At 34.9% G+C, this 17,820-nt stretch overlaps 1 protein-coding gene across 3 annotated transcripts in view; it reads left to right on the forward strand.

Annotated features, from left to right (window-relative positions):
• Nucleotides 1–1,381: 1,381 nt before the first annotated feature.
• Nucleotides 1,382–17,820, forward strand: part of LOC100932624 (zinc finger protein with KRAB and SCAN domains 8) — a 36,047-nt gene continuing 19,608 nt past the window's right edge. Inside the window, exons 1-4 of one of the 3 annotated variants that reach the window (XM_031968431.1) lie at nucleotides 1,382–1,432; nucleotides 1,706–1,941; nucleotides 10,160–10,681; nucleotides 17,243–17,378. In XM_031968431.1, coding sequence (XP_031824291.1) covers nucleotides 10,262–10,681; nucleotides 17,243–17,378 — 556 coding nt within the window. In that variant the 5' untranslated portion in view covers nucleotides 1,382–1,432; nucleotides 1,706–1,941; nucleotides 10,160–10,261. Of the gene's footprint in view, nucleotides 1,433–1,645; nucleotides 1,942–10,159; nucleotides 10,682–17,242; nucleotides 17,379–17,820 lie in introns of those variants that run through there. The other 2 variants (XM_012548841.3, XM_012548843.3) reach the window with 2 other exon arrangements.

The raw sequence follows: 17,820 nt of genomic DNA on the forward strand, positions 1-17,820 counted from the left end.
CCTCATAGACCTAGCTTCTACAAAAAACTCTTCCAAGCCTTCCTTTATCTTAGTGCCTTCCTTCTGTGTTAATTTCTAATTTATGCTATTTGTGTATATGCTATGTGTGTATATATGTATGTATGTAATGTATACATCTGTCTTGTTCGTACATAACAGTTTAGAGATTGTCTCCCTCATTAGACTGAGTTTCTATTAATAGCAGGACCTTTTTTTGGGGGGAGGGGTTGTGGATTTTTTTTTTGCCTTAGTTTATAAACCTGACACTTAGCACAGTGTTTGGCACATAATAGGCTCTAAATAAATGTTTATTGACTGTTGGTTGACTTTTCTCAGTATGTTATTGTGAGGATAAAAAGTGAGATAATGAATTACTTACAAATGATAAAACTCTCTAGTTATAAATTATTTATATTTTTTCTTTTATTCATTCTACCTAGAATACTTGTTGGAACAACATAGAATTAGTCTTCCTCTTCCATATTGACAACCTTTTCCAGGTTAAACTTACTTAACTCCTTTTACATTATTATTTCTAGCACTGTATTATCATTTACAAATCACTCAGAGTAAATAGTTCCTTTTCCCAAAAGTTTCCCTCATTTTCCTGTGGAAACTCAGAATCTTACTTAAAAAGCAAAATCTTACTTCTTGGCATTTTGGAAAAGATTCTCACGGATCACACAGGTTTGCATTATTTTTATGAGATCACATAACATTTTGTTTTTCTCCCCATTTAGAATGTTCAGAATCCCATTCCCATCCTCCCAATATTTACAAATTCAGTTTTTTTTTTTTGTTTTGTTTTTTTTACTACTTGGTACATATTCTTAAATACCTGAGCAGAAAACATCTAAGATTAGGCCAGTTAGATGTGGAACTAGAAGACAATAGTTCAGCTAGGTTAAATTGAGGGAAGAAAGATGCATGTGTACAAAAATAATGGCTGGCACTCAAACCTTGACACGCTATTCTAGATGGGAGCGTCATTAGGCTAAATGCAATTTTTAAGGGGAAAAACATGTTTTGAATTAACTTCCACACATGGCTGTTAGAAAACGTGTGGAATTCTAAAGACTGGTCTGTAAATATGGTAGTATCTGAGGCTGTGCACTCATGTATGACGTGGATGCAAGATGCAGATTCACTATCAGTGATTTTTACATATTTATTGGCTTTTATCAGTAAGCACAGTGTAAATGCAATTTTATTATTAAATAACAAAGGCACAGGATTAGTGTGTGTGGGGAGGGGGGGGGTTGTAGGTGGAAAGAGAGACACAAAGATAAAAATAGGTGTAAGTCAAGCAGGCAATTAATATTTATTAAGTGCCCGCCATGAGTCAGGCGGGGCGCTATAAATGCAGAGGATATCAAAAGAGGCAGGAGTCCACCATGGAAGAGCTCAGGTTTAAAAGGGAGAGGAGAAATGAGTATGTACAAGCAAAGAAAGCTGTCTTCTGGAACCTAGTTACCAGAGCGCGGGCGCTAGGCGTGTGGGGCTCAGGAACTGGCTTCCCGCAGACCAGAGGGGTGAGGGGACTAGGAGGGAGGAAGGGATATGCAGACCGAGAGAAGGACGCGCAGAGGCAGGCGCGGCGGGGGGGCGGAAATGAGGGGGGGCTTGGAAGAGTGACAGTGTCCGAGATTGCAAGAGACGAGAAAAAAATGGAGTCGAGAAGTGAAGTCGCTTCCTCTCTCCCCAGGCAGCTAAAACGGAAACCATAGAGACGCCTAAGCCTCCCAAGGTTCCTAGAGAAAGTCTCCGGAAGTGCTCTCTAGGGGTCGGCTGCTGGCGATCCGCTCCCGGGTGCGGCCGTAGGTGTGTTGAGCCTCTCTCTGGCGCTGGCTTCTCTTTTGGGAGCGGTCTCCCGGCCAGCCACCTTCCCTTCTCCCGCGCTCCCCTTTAGCGCCTGCACGCAGTTCCGGCCGGGAATTCTCGGTGAGTCGGGCCTGGGCTCCGGGCAGGGGGAAGGGCTTTGTAGGCAGGTCGAGGCCAGTCCTGGGCGGGTTGAAGGGGAGCGCTCTCGGCATCCTCGCCAGCGTTGGCGACTGCAGAGGCGCCGTCTCCGGGGAGAGAGGGCTCCGGGAAAGCCCAGGCTGAGGAGTGGGGGGCCGAGGGAGAGGGGGCGGCGAGGCCCTTCGCTGGCGCTCAGTGGGCCTCGCTTTTTCCACTTGGCGCTTTGCACTTTGAGGAAACATGCATTTAGGGCATCAGCGTCTAAAGCGTTTATGAGCACGGTTTCGATCCTAATAACAAAGTGGGCAAGATGAGCTGTTAACCACCTTCCTGGGTGAGTAAATTGAGGCAGAGAGCTATCGTTTAAATGACTGGGTTTTTAAAAATGATAGTAGGTACCAAACAGCTGTCCTCTCCGGGACCCTCGCAGGACCCGAACGTTAAGCTGATGATAAACTGCATTTTTGTGTTCCCAAGTCCAGAAAAAAGTTTTGCAAAATTTTTGGCTTTATAAAGAGTTGGCCTGCTATCCTGAAAAATCATTCAGTTTGTTTTTGTTTTATTTTTTAATGATATTGAGAACTTTTAAGTGTCAGCAAGACCATTAAACATACTTTACACCATTTACATTTAAACATGGAAAGAAAATATGCATGACAGGTTATCAGTGCTTTTAATTTTTTTGATTTTTTTCAATATGCCAAAATTTGTTAAGTGCCTACTATGTGCCAGGCGTTGTGCTGAGAACTGGGGCTACATTTCACCATGTTTTATATATATAGTCAACTCTACAATATAGAGTCAGCACAGAGGAAAAATCCAATGTCCAAAGTCAAGAATTGCAAATGTAGAGAATCACCCCAAGTAACTTTTAACTTCTCTGATAAAGAAAGGCAAGTTGAAACAATTTTAAGGTACTATCCTCACAGTCACAGGCAAACAAGTTTATCAGAATTTTACTATATAGTTTTACAAAGCACTTTATATACATTTTCTCATTTTATCCTCACTATCACCCTGTTAAGGTTGTTACTATGGATATTATTATCCCCATTTTAGAGAAGGGGAAACTGAGGGTAGTGTCAGAGTGTGGCATTTGATGTCAACTTTCTTGATAGTTCAGCACCTTTTCCCCTACACCCCAATGCCTCATAACATTATTATGTGCGTATGTTCTTAAACATATATACCTATATACATGCACTGAACACATATATACACAACCCACTTGTGCAGCAGTTAGGAAATGGTGAGATAAACTGCCATATGAACAGAGAGAGGCACTCTCTCACTATTCTTCAATGTCGTGTAATTATTTTAAGCAATCAAGGAGATAGATATTTCTCAATTTTTAATATTTTTATTTAAAGTTTTGAGTTCCAAATTCTATCCCTTCCTTTAATCCCCTCACCCCCCAGACAAACAGCCACATATAGCTTATATATGTGCAATTATGTAAAACATTTCCATATTAGTTATTTTGTACAAGAAAAATCAAAAGAAAAAATGAAAGTGAAAAATAGCATGCTTCAGTTTTTATTCAGTCAATATTCTGTCTCTGAAAATGGATAATTTGCTTCACCATTTTTTTTGCTGAGAATAGCTAAATCAATTAGAGTTCTTGCTGTTACTGTGTATAATGTTATGGTTCTGTTCAACTATGCTTTAGTTCATATAAGTTACTGATGTTCCTGAAGTCCTATTTGCCATTTCTTCTAGCATGATAGTGTTCCATTACAATCATATTCTAGAATTGTAGTCATTCCCCAACTGATGGACATCTCTTTGATTTCTAATCCTTAGCTAATCCAGAAAGCGTCTGTAAATATTTTGGTAGAAATAGGTCCTTTCCTCCCCCCTTTCTTTTTGGATGTCTTTGGGATATAGATCTAGCTATGGATCAAAGTATAATCCATAGCACTTTATTTATAGTTCCAAATCACTCTCCAGAATGATTTGATCAGTTCATATCTCCACCAATAATGCATTAGTGTCCTAGTTTTCCCACATACCTTCCAACATCCAACATTTTCCTTTTTTTGTCATATTAGTCATTCTGACAAGAATGGAGCAGTACCTCAGAATTGTTTTAATTTGCATTTCTCTAATCAATATAGATGTAGAGCTTTTTTCATATGCTTATTGATAGCTTTGATTTCTAATATTGAAAATTGCCTGTACATATTCTTTGACCATTTGTCAATTGGAGAATAGCTTTTTGTTTCTATAAATTTGACTGTTCTCTATGTATTTGAGGAATGAAGTCTTTATCAGAGATACTGGTTACATAAATTTCCCCCAGTTCTACCTTCATCATAATTTTGGTTGCATTTGATTTTGTTTGTTTTGATTAATTTTATTAATCAAAATTTCTTTAACATTTTGTAATGTACTTAAAATCTTTGGTCCTAAATTCTTCCTTTATCCATAGATTTGATAGATAAATTATTCCATTCTCTCTTAATTTACTTGTGGTATCACTGTGTATAAAGCATGTACCCATTATGACTTTATCTTGGTATATAGTGTGAGATACTGTTCTATACGTAGTTTCTGCTATACTGTTTTCCAGTTTTTGTTCCCAAAGAATGGATCTTTGGATTTATCTTATACTGAATTACATAATCATTTATTGTAATGTAATTTATATCCAATTTGTTCTGATAGACTAGTCTGTTTCATAGTCAATATCAGATTGTTTTTGATAATTAACTCCCTTATAATACAATTTGAGATCTGGCATGGTTAGACCACCTACTCACATTTTTTTTTTCATTGATTCACTTGACAGCCTTGAGCTTTTGTTCTTCCAGATTGAATTTTATTATTTTTCTAGTTCTCTCTATTTTTTTGATTGGTGTGGTACTGAATAAATAGATTGATTTAGGGAAAATTCTCATTTTTATTATATTGAACTGGTCTACCCATGAGTTTTTTCTAATTGTTTAGATCTGATTTTATTTGTGTGAAAAATGCTTTATAAAATCATAAAGTTCTTGGGTTTGTTTTGGCAGGTAGATGCTAAGTAGTTTATATTGCCTATAGTTATTTTAAATGAAATTTCCCTATTTCTTTCTGCTGGACTTTGTTGCTAATATAAACGATATATACTTTATAATTGTTCACTTTTAATAAAAGTAAAATTTCTCAGTTTGATAACTGATAACCAAGCATTAATTTAGTGAAGTCAATATGAGAAATTTTAAATATTGCATCTTGATTTTTACTTTCTCTTTATTCATAGTCTGAAAAAGAAAGATGATTTTATTTTTTCCATTTCCACCTATTTTCCTCAATTTATAATTAGCTCAAAGTAGTTTATGTTTCTGTATCTGCAGAAAGGTAATGCTTTTTAAAAACTGGGATGTATGTGATTTTCATAGTTATTTAGTAACATAATTAAGTTTATAATTGGTTTTTGGTATGTATGCAGATGTTTGCATACACACAACATATACCTGCATGTGTTTATATCTACCCCCATATATGAATTTTTATTTTGTTTTGTTTTTGTCTTTTGGGAGGCAGTTAGGGTTAAGTGATTTGCCCAGGGTCATACAGCTAGTAAGTGAAGCTGGATTTGAGCTCAGATCTTCCTGATTCCAAGGTCGATATTGCCCTTATAATTAAGTATATATAACTTTTTCTAAGAGTTTGAAATGCAGAAAAGAGATTTAAGGTAAATCATGAAAATGTTATGGTCTAGTGAAAATTTTTTGTAGTATGTTTGAAGGCTGAGAGAAAGGAACAGAGGATGATTGAGATTGCAATCTGTTGGAGACTGGAGAAGATGGGATTAAGGGCATAATGAGGAATTGGCCTGGGCAATGAGAAGGGCCATTAAAAGAGGGCAAGGAGAAGAGAATAAGCATTTACATGACTCCTACTATGTTTGGGGCACTGTGTTAAGTGTTTTACAAATTTTTCATCAGGTGCTCACAAGAACTGTTATTGTGTCCATTTGGTAGCTAAGGAAACTGAGGAAAACAAAAATTAAGTAACTTGCTTAGAGTCAACTAGTAAGGTCACATTTGAATTCTGGTCTTCCTCACCACAGACCTGGCTTATCTGTTCACTGTATTACTAGGTGCCTCTGTGAAAGAAGATTGAGGACAGATTTGAAATAACTCCTTTGGGGAGCGAGACATGGAATGGGTTATGGGGGAGAAATGAAAGGATTTCTTTGCTGTAGTGGGAGGTCAGTTGAAGTTGGATGGGTAAGGTAGAGCTAATTTAAGGTTAAATGCAGCCTGGATTTGGGATTTTTGAGCTTGATCCAATATGGAATAGGGCACTATTGTAAGTTTTTGAAATTGGGCTATGAAATGATAAAAAATGGCATTTTAAGAAGATTAATCTATTGGACAGAGAAATCTTAGGTAGGTAGTAAAATCAGATGACTGATAACAAGGGCCTATGCTATGATTTAGAAATCAATTAGATATACTAATAGTCTGACTTAATTAAAACTTAAATAGTTTTAAAGGGTTTTTAAAGTCCTTTAAAATAGAGTTCTTTATTTAAAATAGACTTAATTTTAATATATTTTGTAGTGGGTATTATGGAGAAACTATTTTGATGAGAAATTACTAGTTGTCTTGATCTTTGAATTTTAACTTGTTTTAAGTCCAATTATATAATCATGAAATGTATATTAAGGAAATTAATACTAACTTAATTTAATTTAAAATTTTGTAATTATTCTTTCTTGCCTTCTTGCCCCTTCTTTAAATCCACCCCCTTCTGCAAAAATTTTCCTCTTTCTCCAATTTAAGCCCACATAATTCCAATCTTTCCTTTCAAAGTGCTTGTGATTTTCAATGCCTTTTAGTAAGTTTTGTTCTTCCCACATACTGCGTATTGTCCTTATTTTGCACTACTACCAGTAAAGTCAGTGCTCAATGTCATCTTCTTCTTTGCACAGATTAATAAGTGTATTCTTCAGCTTATTAACCTGATTCCTTCAAGTGCCAAATGCTGAAAAGAAATAGACCTATAATCCACAGAAATAGAATTTCTTAACTATTGATCACTTTACCCAGCTTTTATTTATTTATTCTACTACAGCTCATTTAAAATGAAAAATTAATTATGTAAAACAAAATATATTTATGTTTCTGTGTAAATATAAGTTATTAGTTTATTTTCTAAAGGAGTTCAATCTGGCAAAGGAGTTATATATAAATTACTAATTTAGAAAGTACTTGATTACTACCACAAAATGAAGATTTTTATCTGTAGAAGTTGAAATGTATGTTATGGAAATTCAAGAAAGGTGAAAATCATCTAAGTTGATCAATTCCATCATGGAGAAGGTAAAATCTGAGCAAGGCCATGAAGGATTAGTAGGATTCTGAATAATGGAAATTAGGAGAAAGGATACTTTTGGGAGAGGAAATGGCATGCAAGGGTTAAAGGGTTATGTTTGAGTAAATCTACTTTGTCTGGAATGCATGATATTTGATAGGGCATTTACTGAGTATAAGTTAGGAGAACAAAGAAAATATAAGAAGCTATGGGATGAGTATATTAAATATTGCAGTCACAAATATTGTTAAGGGAAGATGATTTTAGAGAATATAAGGTTACTCCTAACTTAAAAAGAGCAATTACTATAATATGTGAGGAGCAGAAATCAGATTGAACTGGTTTTAGGAATATGTGAGTGGTGAGGTAGTTTGTGTAGTAGATTGTCCTTTTAACAAATTTGGTGATAAAAGAAGGGTAAGAGAGATGATCACAGTTTGAAAAGGGTAAAGATCAAGAGAAAGTTTCTTTTAGGAAAGGAAGATTTGAGCTTGTTTGGAATGATACTAAGTAAAAACAAAAATAAATGCTTTTGAATTATGAAATGCTATAAAATGGTTTATTATGTTTATAGACAGAGCAAAGAGCAGAAGAGGAAGCTTAAAAACATGAGTGCGAAAAAGTGGGTAATAGATAGATTGCATAAGGTTTGAGAGGATTCAGCTTAATTAAGCATTAAGACATTGTGCTGGAAACTGAGGGGTTACAAAGATAAAATCCAGTCTCTTTCACATTCTATTGGTGAAGGACAAGTGTATTTGAAGTTTTGATTTATACTTTCGAATTTATTAGAGGTCCATTAAAGTGCAAACCCAGTTTGCCTACTCTCCATCTAGCTCATCTAAGCACTAAAATACTAAAAGATAATAAAAATATCTAATTTATACTAATTATAACTAATATAACTATATAATTATAACTAATATTAAAAAATACTAAAAATATCTAACTTAAAATATTCTAGTTTAAGAAGCCACCTGAAATTGCTGATTGAAGTACAAATTAGTAAGATTAATCATAGAACTCTAGGTTTTTGAAGTATATTATTAAATTGCAAATTTATCAGTAAACTTTATCTATTCAATTTAATAAAAAAAATCACTACTACGCAAATACTAAAATCAATGTAATATCAATTGATGCTTTTAATCACATTATAGATTATTTCCTATGTCACCTTCTTTCCTAAAACTTTGTTCTACCCTTTGGCTCTCAGTTCTAATAAGTGCTAAATGTAGGTTCCCAACAATTTTTTTCCAGCAAATGTCTCTGATAAAAGCCTCATTTGTCAAATATATAGAGAATTGAGTCAAATTTATAAAAATACAAGTCATTCTCCCAATTGACAGATGGTCAAAGGCAGTTTTCAGAAGAAGTCAAAGCTATCTTATAGTCATATGAAAAAATGCTCTAAATCACAATTGATTGGAGAAACAACTCTGTGATATCATTTCAACCCTGTCAGATTGGCTAATATGACAGAAAGGGAAAATGATGTTCGAGAGGCTGTGGGAACATTGGAGTACTAATGCATTGTTGATGGAATTGTGAACTGATCCAGTTATTTTGGAGAGCAATTTGGCATGATGCCCAAAGAGCAGTCAAAAACTGTGATCCAGTTATTAGGTCTGTATTCCAAGAAGATTTTTAAAAAATGGATAAAGACCTACATATACAAAAATATTTATAGCATCTCTTTTTGTAGTAGCAAAGAATTGAAAACTGAGGGGATGTCCATCAATTGGGGAATGACTGAACAAGTTGTGATATATGAATGTGATGGAACACTACTATAAAAAATGATGATCCTAGTAAGACTTCCATGAAGTGATGAAAAGTGAAATATTTCATGAGGAAAAATGCTTTTTATTTATATCTGGAGAAAGGACCGATAGAGTCTTAATGCAGATTGAAGTTTACCAATTTTTCTTTATTCTTTTTTTTTTCTTTTGGTCTCTTTCCTCTTTCCCAAAATGACTAATATGGAAATATATTTTGCAGACTTGTATGTATATAACCTATGCCAAGTTGTTTACCACTTTAAGGAGAGGGAAAGTGAGGGAGAATATTAGAAATTCAAAAATTTTAAATGAATGATAAAATTTATTTGAACATGTAATGTAAAAATGAAATGCTGTTAAAAAATAAATGTAGTTTTCCAGAAGTAGGCCATATAAGGTTCTGTAGATACAATGACATAGTATCCTCCCCTCCTATGTATGCTTGATTCTAGACTGGAGACACTGGTAAAGTACAACAAATTTTGGCTTCTCCATTCTTATTCTTCTAAAAACACATTACCTCTAAGATACTCTTGCCATACTGACCCCTCTCCTCACCCCAGCTAAAAGTACTATTCTTCAGTCTTTCATTTTTCTTCCTCCTTTCTCCCCATGGAATTCTGTGTTCTCCAGCCTTAGGCCATCTTCCATAAATCTCAGGTTTTGGGGATGGCTATCTAGAATAAGAATGAGATGGAAAGAAGAAGACAATTTTTTTTCTTTGAGACAGAAGGGAAAGAAAGTAGTTGAAGTTGATGGGCCTTTACTCAGTGTGAAAAAAAATTTGGATCCACTTCTGTGGGGAATATGAAAGGGTTCCCATTCACACAAATTAAAAGGTTTTCAGAGAAGTAGTGATGCCCCATTTTAGATTAAGGAATTTATAGTGGATCAAACTAGTACAGTATTAGTTTCTTACCAGTGTATTGCCAAAGGGTAAAGATTGGCATAATGAGAGTTCAAGAAGGGGAATAATTTTCAGTGATGACAAGGACATGCTTGAAGTGACTTACCAAAAGGGCTAGATTGGGTAACAAGTTTTGTTAAATTAATATTTTTAATTGTTTTCTGAATAACCTTAAATAGCAACATGTCATTTTCTTATATCTCAGAAACAACACCTTGAGAGAAGAGAATTTCAAGAGGATCTTTCCTGTGAAAAGAACCCAATTAAAGAGTTTACTTTACTTTCTCCCAAGCTCTTCCAGCTCCAGATGGCTGTAGAATCAAGGGAGACAGTAGGCCTATCTCCTCTGGTCCAGGCTCCAGAGGAAGGTCTTGTAATAGTAAAAGTAGAGGAGGAAGACCACAACTGGGACCAGGAATCCAGCTTCCATGAGCCTAACCCTCATGGCCAGGAGGTCTTCCGCCAGCGCTTCAGACAGTTCTGCTACAGGGAGACACTAGGGCCCCGTGAAGCTTTGATCCAGCTTCGAGCCCTTTGCCATCAGTGGTTAAGACCAGATTTGCACACAAAGGAGCAGATCCTGGAACTGCTGGTGCTAGAGCAGTTCCTGTCCATCCTGCCTGGGGAACTTCAGACCTTGGTGCAGGAACATCATCTAGAGAGTGGAGAGGAGGTGGTAACTGTGTTGGAGGATTTGGAGAGACATATTAATATACTAGGACAAGAGGTAAGTGGAAGCAATTTTATTTTTTTATCAGTCAAGGACCATGGAACTTTGATCTTAATTGAGCAAGTTGAGATTTGCTAAATGTGAGTGTCATATATCCTAGGTTGCAGATAGTTAATAACGATATAGTAGACATACACCCACAGAGGGACACACGGAAGGGAAAGACAGTAAGCATTTTATATAGTGCCTGCATGTGCCAGAAACTGTGCTTACTGCTTTTTAAGGACTGTTACTTCCTCTGATCCTCATAACAACTTGTGTAATCCACATTTAATACTTGAGGAAATAGAGGCAAATAATCAAGTGACTTGCTCAAGGTCATACCTAGCAAGTGTCTGAGGTCAGTTTTGAATTCAGGTCTTCTTGACTTCCTACTTGTTACTCTCTCATTGTAACACCAGCTGCTGTATGTCTGTGTATGCATGTATGTGTCCGTGTGTGTGTGTGTGTGTGTATGTATGTATAAAACTATTAATTTTATCAGAGTACTGTTATAGATGTCATACTATTTTTAACTTTATAGCACTCCTTTGAAGCTGTTTCTCATTGACACATTAACAAATAAGTGACATATTAGCAAACAAATTAGCAAAGAGACTAATTGATTTTCTTAGTCTCCATTAATTTCTGATTAATGCTAAATCTAAGAGTAAAAACCTTATCTCTTGATCACCAATCAAGTACTCTTTTCACAAAACTGCTGCCTTTACTTTTTCTATGTAAATCTCTTTTCTACTTTCTTTCCCAAAACAGAAAAAAATTGTATATCTAAGCAAATATAAGAGGTCACTTTCAAGCAGTGGGATTTAATATACACTAGGCTATGCTGAAATCTTTAGTCTTTGTCTTACTTAACTTCTTCAGTGTCCTGGGATGCTTTGTTAGGTGTAGACTATAATCTATTCATACCTTTTTTATGCTTTGCAATTCTTTATTGTTCCAGTTCTCCTACAAGTCTTTCACAGAAAATTCACCTAACATTCTTGAGAGCCGCCTTTGATATCTCTTGTCATTACATGAGTACCAGTGGAGCATATTGGCTAGCCATCTGCTTACCATTCTTGCAGGATTGATCCACTTCTTCTATTGGTACATTTTTTCAATTAATTTTATGCTCCTTTTAGTATGTTAATATACTTTTTGGTATGTTAATACAACTCATTCTTACCTAATGCATATTCTGCATTGTACTCTGGATTATCTGTAACTTTAGTTCTTGCTTGATTGATATTTCATGATTTGTAGCCATGTAGCATTAATGAAAAATGTTGGGGCTAAAATGCTGGGCCTTTGTTTTGTCCCAAGGCAAAGGTTGATATAATTAAAAGTATTGCAATTTCCCAAATGCAATCTAGTCTGTTTTCTTCCTGTTCATTTCTGGATCAAATTCATTGACCAATTGACATGTCTATTAAGGATATATAAAAATCCCAGTGTAGTTTTAAACTCATTTAGATTCAGTTAAACCTAAAATTGCATTAAAACTTTTGGGATATCCTATATATGCTGATGAACCAGATTTATAGATTTTCTGTGCAACTCTGGAAAATATGAATTTTTTTGGTAGATTTGGTTTTTCCTGTTTGTGTAGTTCAACTCTTGAATATTTTTGGATCTCGTCTAGGACACTCTGCAGTGTTCTGGGCTTGGTGTAATCAGTAAAACATCTACAAACAGAATCATCAGGAATACTTCATCATTTATAGGGAATCCTGCTTCCATTTGAACATCTTCCATGGCACTGGCAAACACATTTGTCAAGCACATATCTTTCAGTTTTCTTTCACTTGATTATATCAGAGAGTCAATATTATTCCTGTCACTGCATCTTTCAAATAACCTTTTTGACTTTGACATATGCATAGGAGTTCCATTTTTGGAAGAGGAACCTTAAAGATAAGCAGTTATTTTACCAGATAAAATGCTTTTTAAATATTCAGTAACCAATAAGCACAGTGGAATCTTGTAAGGTTTTCACTTTTAATTTGATTGTGTTGTAAAGTTATCGCCTGGGGTTTTTGTAAACAGATCTGAAAGTAATCATTACTTTGAAGAGGATAAATTACAAGCCTTTGCAAGCTTAGTAATTAGTTACCTGAACTAGTTCATAGCTGGTCAGAACAGAAATAGGTGACAGAACTAGTATTCATATATATGGGTCATTACATGGGAATATACTGTAGAAGGCAGGGATAATAATACTTTTGCATTGAGCATGTGTAGGAGGCTTGAGACACGTATAATCCCAAATCCCTTTGGGACCTGTTAGGGCCACAGCAAGGCAGAAAACATAAATGGTCAAATCTAGGACCAGAAGTGGACTGCTAGGATACTGAAATATTAGGCATGAACTGGCCTAATACCAGCCATCTCATACAGATTGTTATCATGGGACAAAGTCAAAAGATGGAAAAAGGTGGAAGAAAATGTAAGATGCCAAAAAGCTATTCTTATATTACAGGCTACAAAAGTAATAAAAGAGAGACAAAACTTCTTGAAATTTCTCTGGCTTTCCCCTGGTCACATGAATGGCTTCTGACTTTCACCTGTGCTGACTTTTCTGCTGGGTCTTATTTCCAGTTGTCTGTGATCTTCTGGCTAATATTTTGTGCATTTTCTGGGGTAGAATAAGTTAGTTACTTAAGTTATTCATTGTTTGATAATTACTTGACATTTGGTCATTTTTAGGGTTTTGTTGAAGTAGGTATATGGGGTCTCAGGGGGCAGTTTCTTTTCAGGCCGCATTGTTGTTCAGAAATCTTTGTTGCTTTCTTCACCTTTACTGTCAGCCTTCTGAGCACCATGAGAACTAATTACTCCACACAAGTGGCATCTTTTTCTCTATTACATTCTCTATACCACCAGAAGACAATTTACTAAGGGCTGCCTCAGTGGTATAGCTGGCTATTTGATCACTTTTTCATACTTGTATTGTTTGATGCCAAAATATTCCAGTTACTGATTATATGATACATTGGGCACTGGACTTAACAGATCTTTAAACAAAATGAAATTTTTCTAAGTCATTAAGCAGTTAAAAAATTGATTTTTACTTTTTCCAGTTAGCAAGAATTTATTAAGCACCTGCTTACTATGTACCTGGCACAGTGTTCAATGCTGGGAATACAAATAAAGGCAAAAAAAGCCATTTCCTGTTTTCAGGGAGCTCATATTCTAATGAGAGGACAATGGGAAAACAGCTGTGTTTGAGAAAGATACAGGATAAATTGAAGATAATCATTAAATGGAGGACACTAGCATCAAGGGAAAGTAAGGCAGGGTCTCAGAGAAGGTGACATTTTAACTAGAACTTGAAGAAAGCCATAAGACAGAGATGAGGAGAGAGAGCATACAAAGGATTCTTAACAAAGTGCAACTCTTTGGTCAGAGATGCAGCCTTCTTTGTCTGCATACTGAAATATGTCTGGTCAGCAGGTTCAGGGTATGGTAACTTGTGAGACTTTGTGACAATCCAAAGGGCTTCAGCTCTATGTGGGTGGGGCCCTAAGGTGAATAGGAAGTCATATCAGCCCAGTCTTAGGCCACCAGGAACCTGGATCTATGGTACCTGTGATTTTGAGCCAATTGAATTTTAGGGATATCTTCTTTTTAGGCATAGAACTAGCTATTATTCTACATGGTGGAGAGAGGAAATGGTGCTACAAGACACCTATCAAAGACCTAAACAAATGGATGGATATTGAATTGGATCATCCTAATACAATTTTCAAATGACTATGCTATCTACATTAATTTGTAGATTCACTGCTGTGCCAATTAGATCACCAAAGAGTCATTTTATAGAATTAAATACAAAATAACAAAATTCATATGGAGAGACCATATGATCAAGAATCCTAGTTAGTCAACATTCATTTAAATGCTTCTTATTTACTAGACAAAGGAAACATTGACAGAGAAAAAGTTGGAATGAATAAGGCCTAGCAGAAGCAGATTTTTAAATTATAATACAAAGCAGTAATCATCAAAACTCTATACCTGGTAAAAAATAGAAAAGTTGATCAGTGGAACAGATTAAGTACAGAAGACCCAGAAGTAATTGAACCTAGTAGCATAATATGAGAAACTCAAGCACTCCCAACCCCTGGTTTAAGGACTATTAAACAAAAACTTAAAGGAAAATTGGAAAGCAATCTGTCAAAATATATTTATATCACAATTTTAAACCATCAGGCACAAAAAACCCCAATGGATGTAAAATTTTAGATTTTAAAATTGTCATAAACAAATTAGAAGTAATGCAAGAGATGTCTTTCATCAGTATGATTAAAGGCTGAGTTCTTAACCAAACAAGATAATAGAGATCTTATGAGGTAAAACATGTTTTCATTGAATACAACTGAAGAGTTTTTATAGAAACCAAATAAATGCAGCTAGAATTACAAAGTAAACAGTTAACTGGGGAAAACTATATATAAATTTTTTCTGATAAAGCTTTGATATTTAAGGAATCATTGCAAATACACACACACACACACACGCATGCGCACACACACACATTTACACACACAAATTGTAGCTATTTTTCAAGAGAACATGGACAAATCTCAGAGGAATACAGACCGAGTTATCAGCAATATCAAAATATGTCCCAGATCAATAATAATAAAATGCAAATTAAATAACTCTGAGCTTTCACCTCACTCATAAGATTGGCAAAGATGGGGAAAAAAAGATTACAATTTTTGGAGGGAGCAAGCACACATATTTGGTAGAGTTTTGAGATTGTACAACCACTCTGAAAGCAATTTAGAACAATCACCAAAATTGTCAGACCTTTAAAATTTTTTTCTGGTGCTCAGTTTGTTTCTTCTTGTGGTAAAATTCTGTTATCTTTAGTCTTTGCATAAGACAACATTCTGCAGTATTTAACTCTTTATTCCTCTGTATTTATTTTTTCTGCCTCCATGATGATAATTCAGCCAGGTTATTAGGTGCTGTGGGATACTCTGGTCCTTCAAAATTTATACTTATTCCTGGATGTAACATCCCAAATGATGTTGCAAGAAACATATCTTCTGGTATGCCCTGTAGCAAGTAATCCTTTTGTACAAGATTATTGCAAAAAAAAAAAAAAAAAAAAAAAGATTAGTGCCAGATTAATCTGAAAGCATGTTTTAAACAATTGGAAATGTTCAGATCTGTAAAGGAGTAAGTTATAAAATAAAAATTCCTAGTGTCCTAGAAACCTGTTTCGTTCTTGTGGCCCAACAGATGATTCTAGAAGTCTACAGTACCTTTTTTGATGATAATGTCAAAAGGAACTTTTTGGACTAAATTTCAGATGATGTGTGATCTATTCCACTTGCTGTACTGATGAGATTTTAAAGTATATAACATTTGAAGAAAAGACCATCAGTGTTCTTCCACTTTGTTTCTTTGATATTATCCTATTTTTTTCCACTGGAAAAGCCTTTAAAATGCTTGTGGCCTAAATGTTAACTTTTTGAAAAGGAATTAATGGTTTGATATGTGAGGAAGTAAACTACTTCATTCAGAAGTGGCTAACTGCATTCTTTTCTACATTATAGGACTAAGAGGAGTATATATCAGTTGCATGGTTTTCAGTAAGATTTTACTTCTGATCTTAGATTGAGGCAAAGTAGACTTATTTGCCTCTTTGAAACTGTTTTAATTGTATTTTCTTCATTACATTTTTCTTTCACATTATTGATTTTGGTAAATACGTTGACTTTGTGAAGCTTTACCAGTTTGCCAGTGACTTCAAAATTAGTAAGCAGTCTGTTAACATATAATCAACTTCATGTTTTGTTTGATTGCAAACTTAAACACCAAATACAAGGAGCATTTCCATACATAATAGAAAAGAAAAAAGGGAGTGTATTTGAAACTTTGCTTTTATTTTAAAGTATATTCCTTTTTAAAATAGTATTCCTTTTTTAAATTAATTTTTTCAATTAACAACCATTTACTTTCTTCTTTTCCTATTCTCTCCTCAAAACCAACAGAAAAAAAAAAAACCCTAACAAGCCTCTTGTGACAAATATTTGTAGTCATGAAAACAAATTCAGATTTTGTCCATGTCTAAAAAAATGATTCTTTTTTTAGGTGTATAGTCTCTCATCATCAGCCCCCTGGAATCCTGATTGATAACTGCATTGATCAGTTCTGATCAGTGATAAAAAGTTGTGAAAACAAAATTGTTTTTTACAGTGTTATTATTGCATAAGTTGCTTTCCTGTTCTTCTCACTTTACTCTGCGTCACTTCACATGAGTTTTGCCAGGTTTCTTTTAAACTGCCCTTTAATTCTTATAGAACAATTACATACAATTAAGTTCATATGCCATATTTTTTTATTCCATTCTCCCTTTGATGGTTACTCCCTCAGCTTCATGGTCTTTATGCTTATATATTTTTCAGGACCCCAAAGTCTTCTCTGTATAATGATGAAACATTATAGGATTTTTCTAGGAGTGTTTTATATCTGTATAGTATTCTGGGGAGAATTCCTAATAATTTCTACTGAAATTATACATTTAATTCTCAAGTGACTATCTGAACCTAATATCTTCAGGGGCCAGCTCATGCCAGTGGAATGCCCTGGGAAGAGAGAACAAATCTGGGAACAGCACAGGAGCCAACAAATATTCAGCCACAGTCTATGGGACTCAAGTGTGACTCTTCAGATCCCCAGATTCTGCAGGAAAGAGGTAAGGAATGAAATTTTATTCATGAAGGGAGAGGTGATAAATATTTTACAGAGGAGTTAGAATAGCCATAGATTTTGTCTTAGTCCCTCCTTTCATATTTGAAGAAGCAACATATAAAAATAATTATTTATGAGCCAATCCCAGGAATTATGATTATAGCATTTATTAATTGCAAGAATTACATACTTACAACCTGAGGCTGAAATTCCATGTTATATATGATGAGTCTTAAAGTTCATCTGGAGAAAACTATAAGATTTCCATGTATATTTACAGCCACGCAATTTATATACCCTAAATTATGAATTTGCCAAAATATAGTTAATTTCTCAGTTACATCTAGTCCTGTCTGAATCTGTTCCCTCTTAACTTCTTATTTGAGAAATAAAATATTGAATAGGATTTTTTTTTTTTTGGGTTAGGGAGAGAGCTGTTTATTCCC

The sequence above is a fragment of the Sarcophilus harrisii genome, chromosome 4 (assembly GCF_902635505.1).
Source record: "Sarcophilus harrisii chromosome 4, mSarHar1.11, whole genome shotgun sequence".
NCBI lineage: Eukaryota > Metazoa > Chordata > Mammalia > Dasyuromorphia > Dasyuridae > Sarcophilus > Sarcophilus harrisii.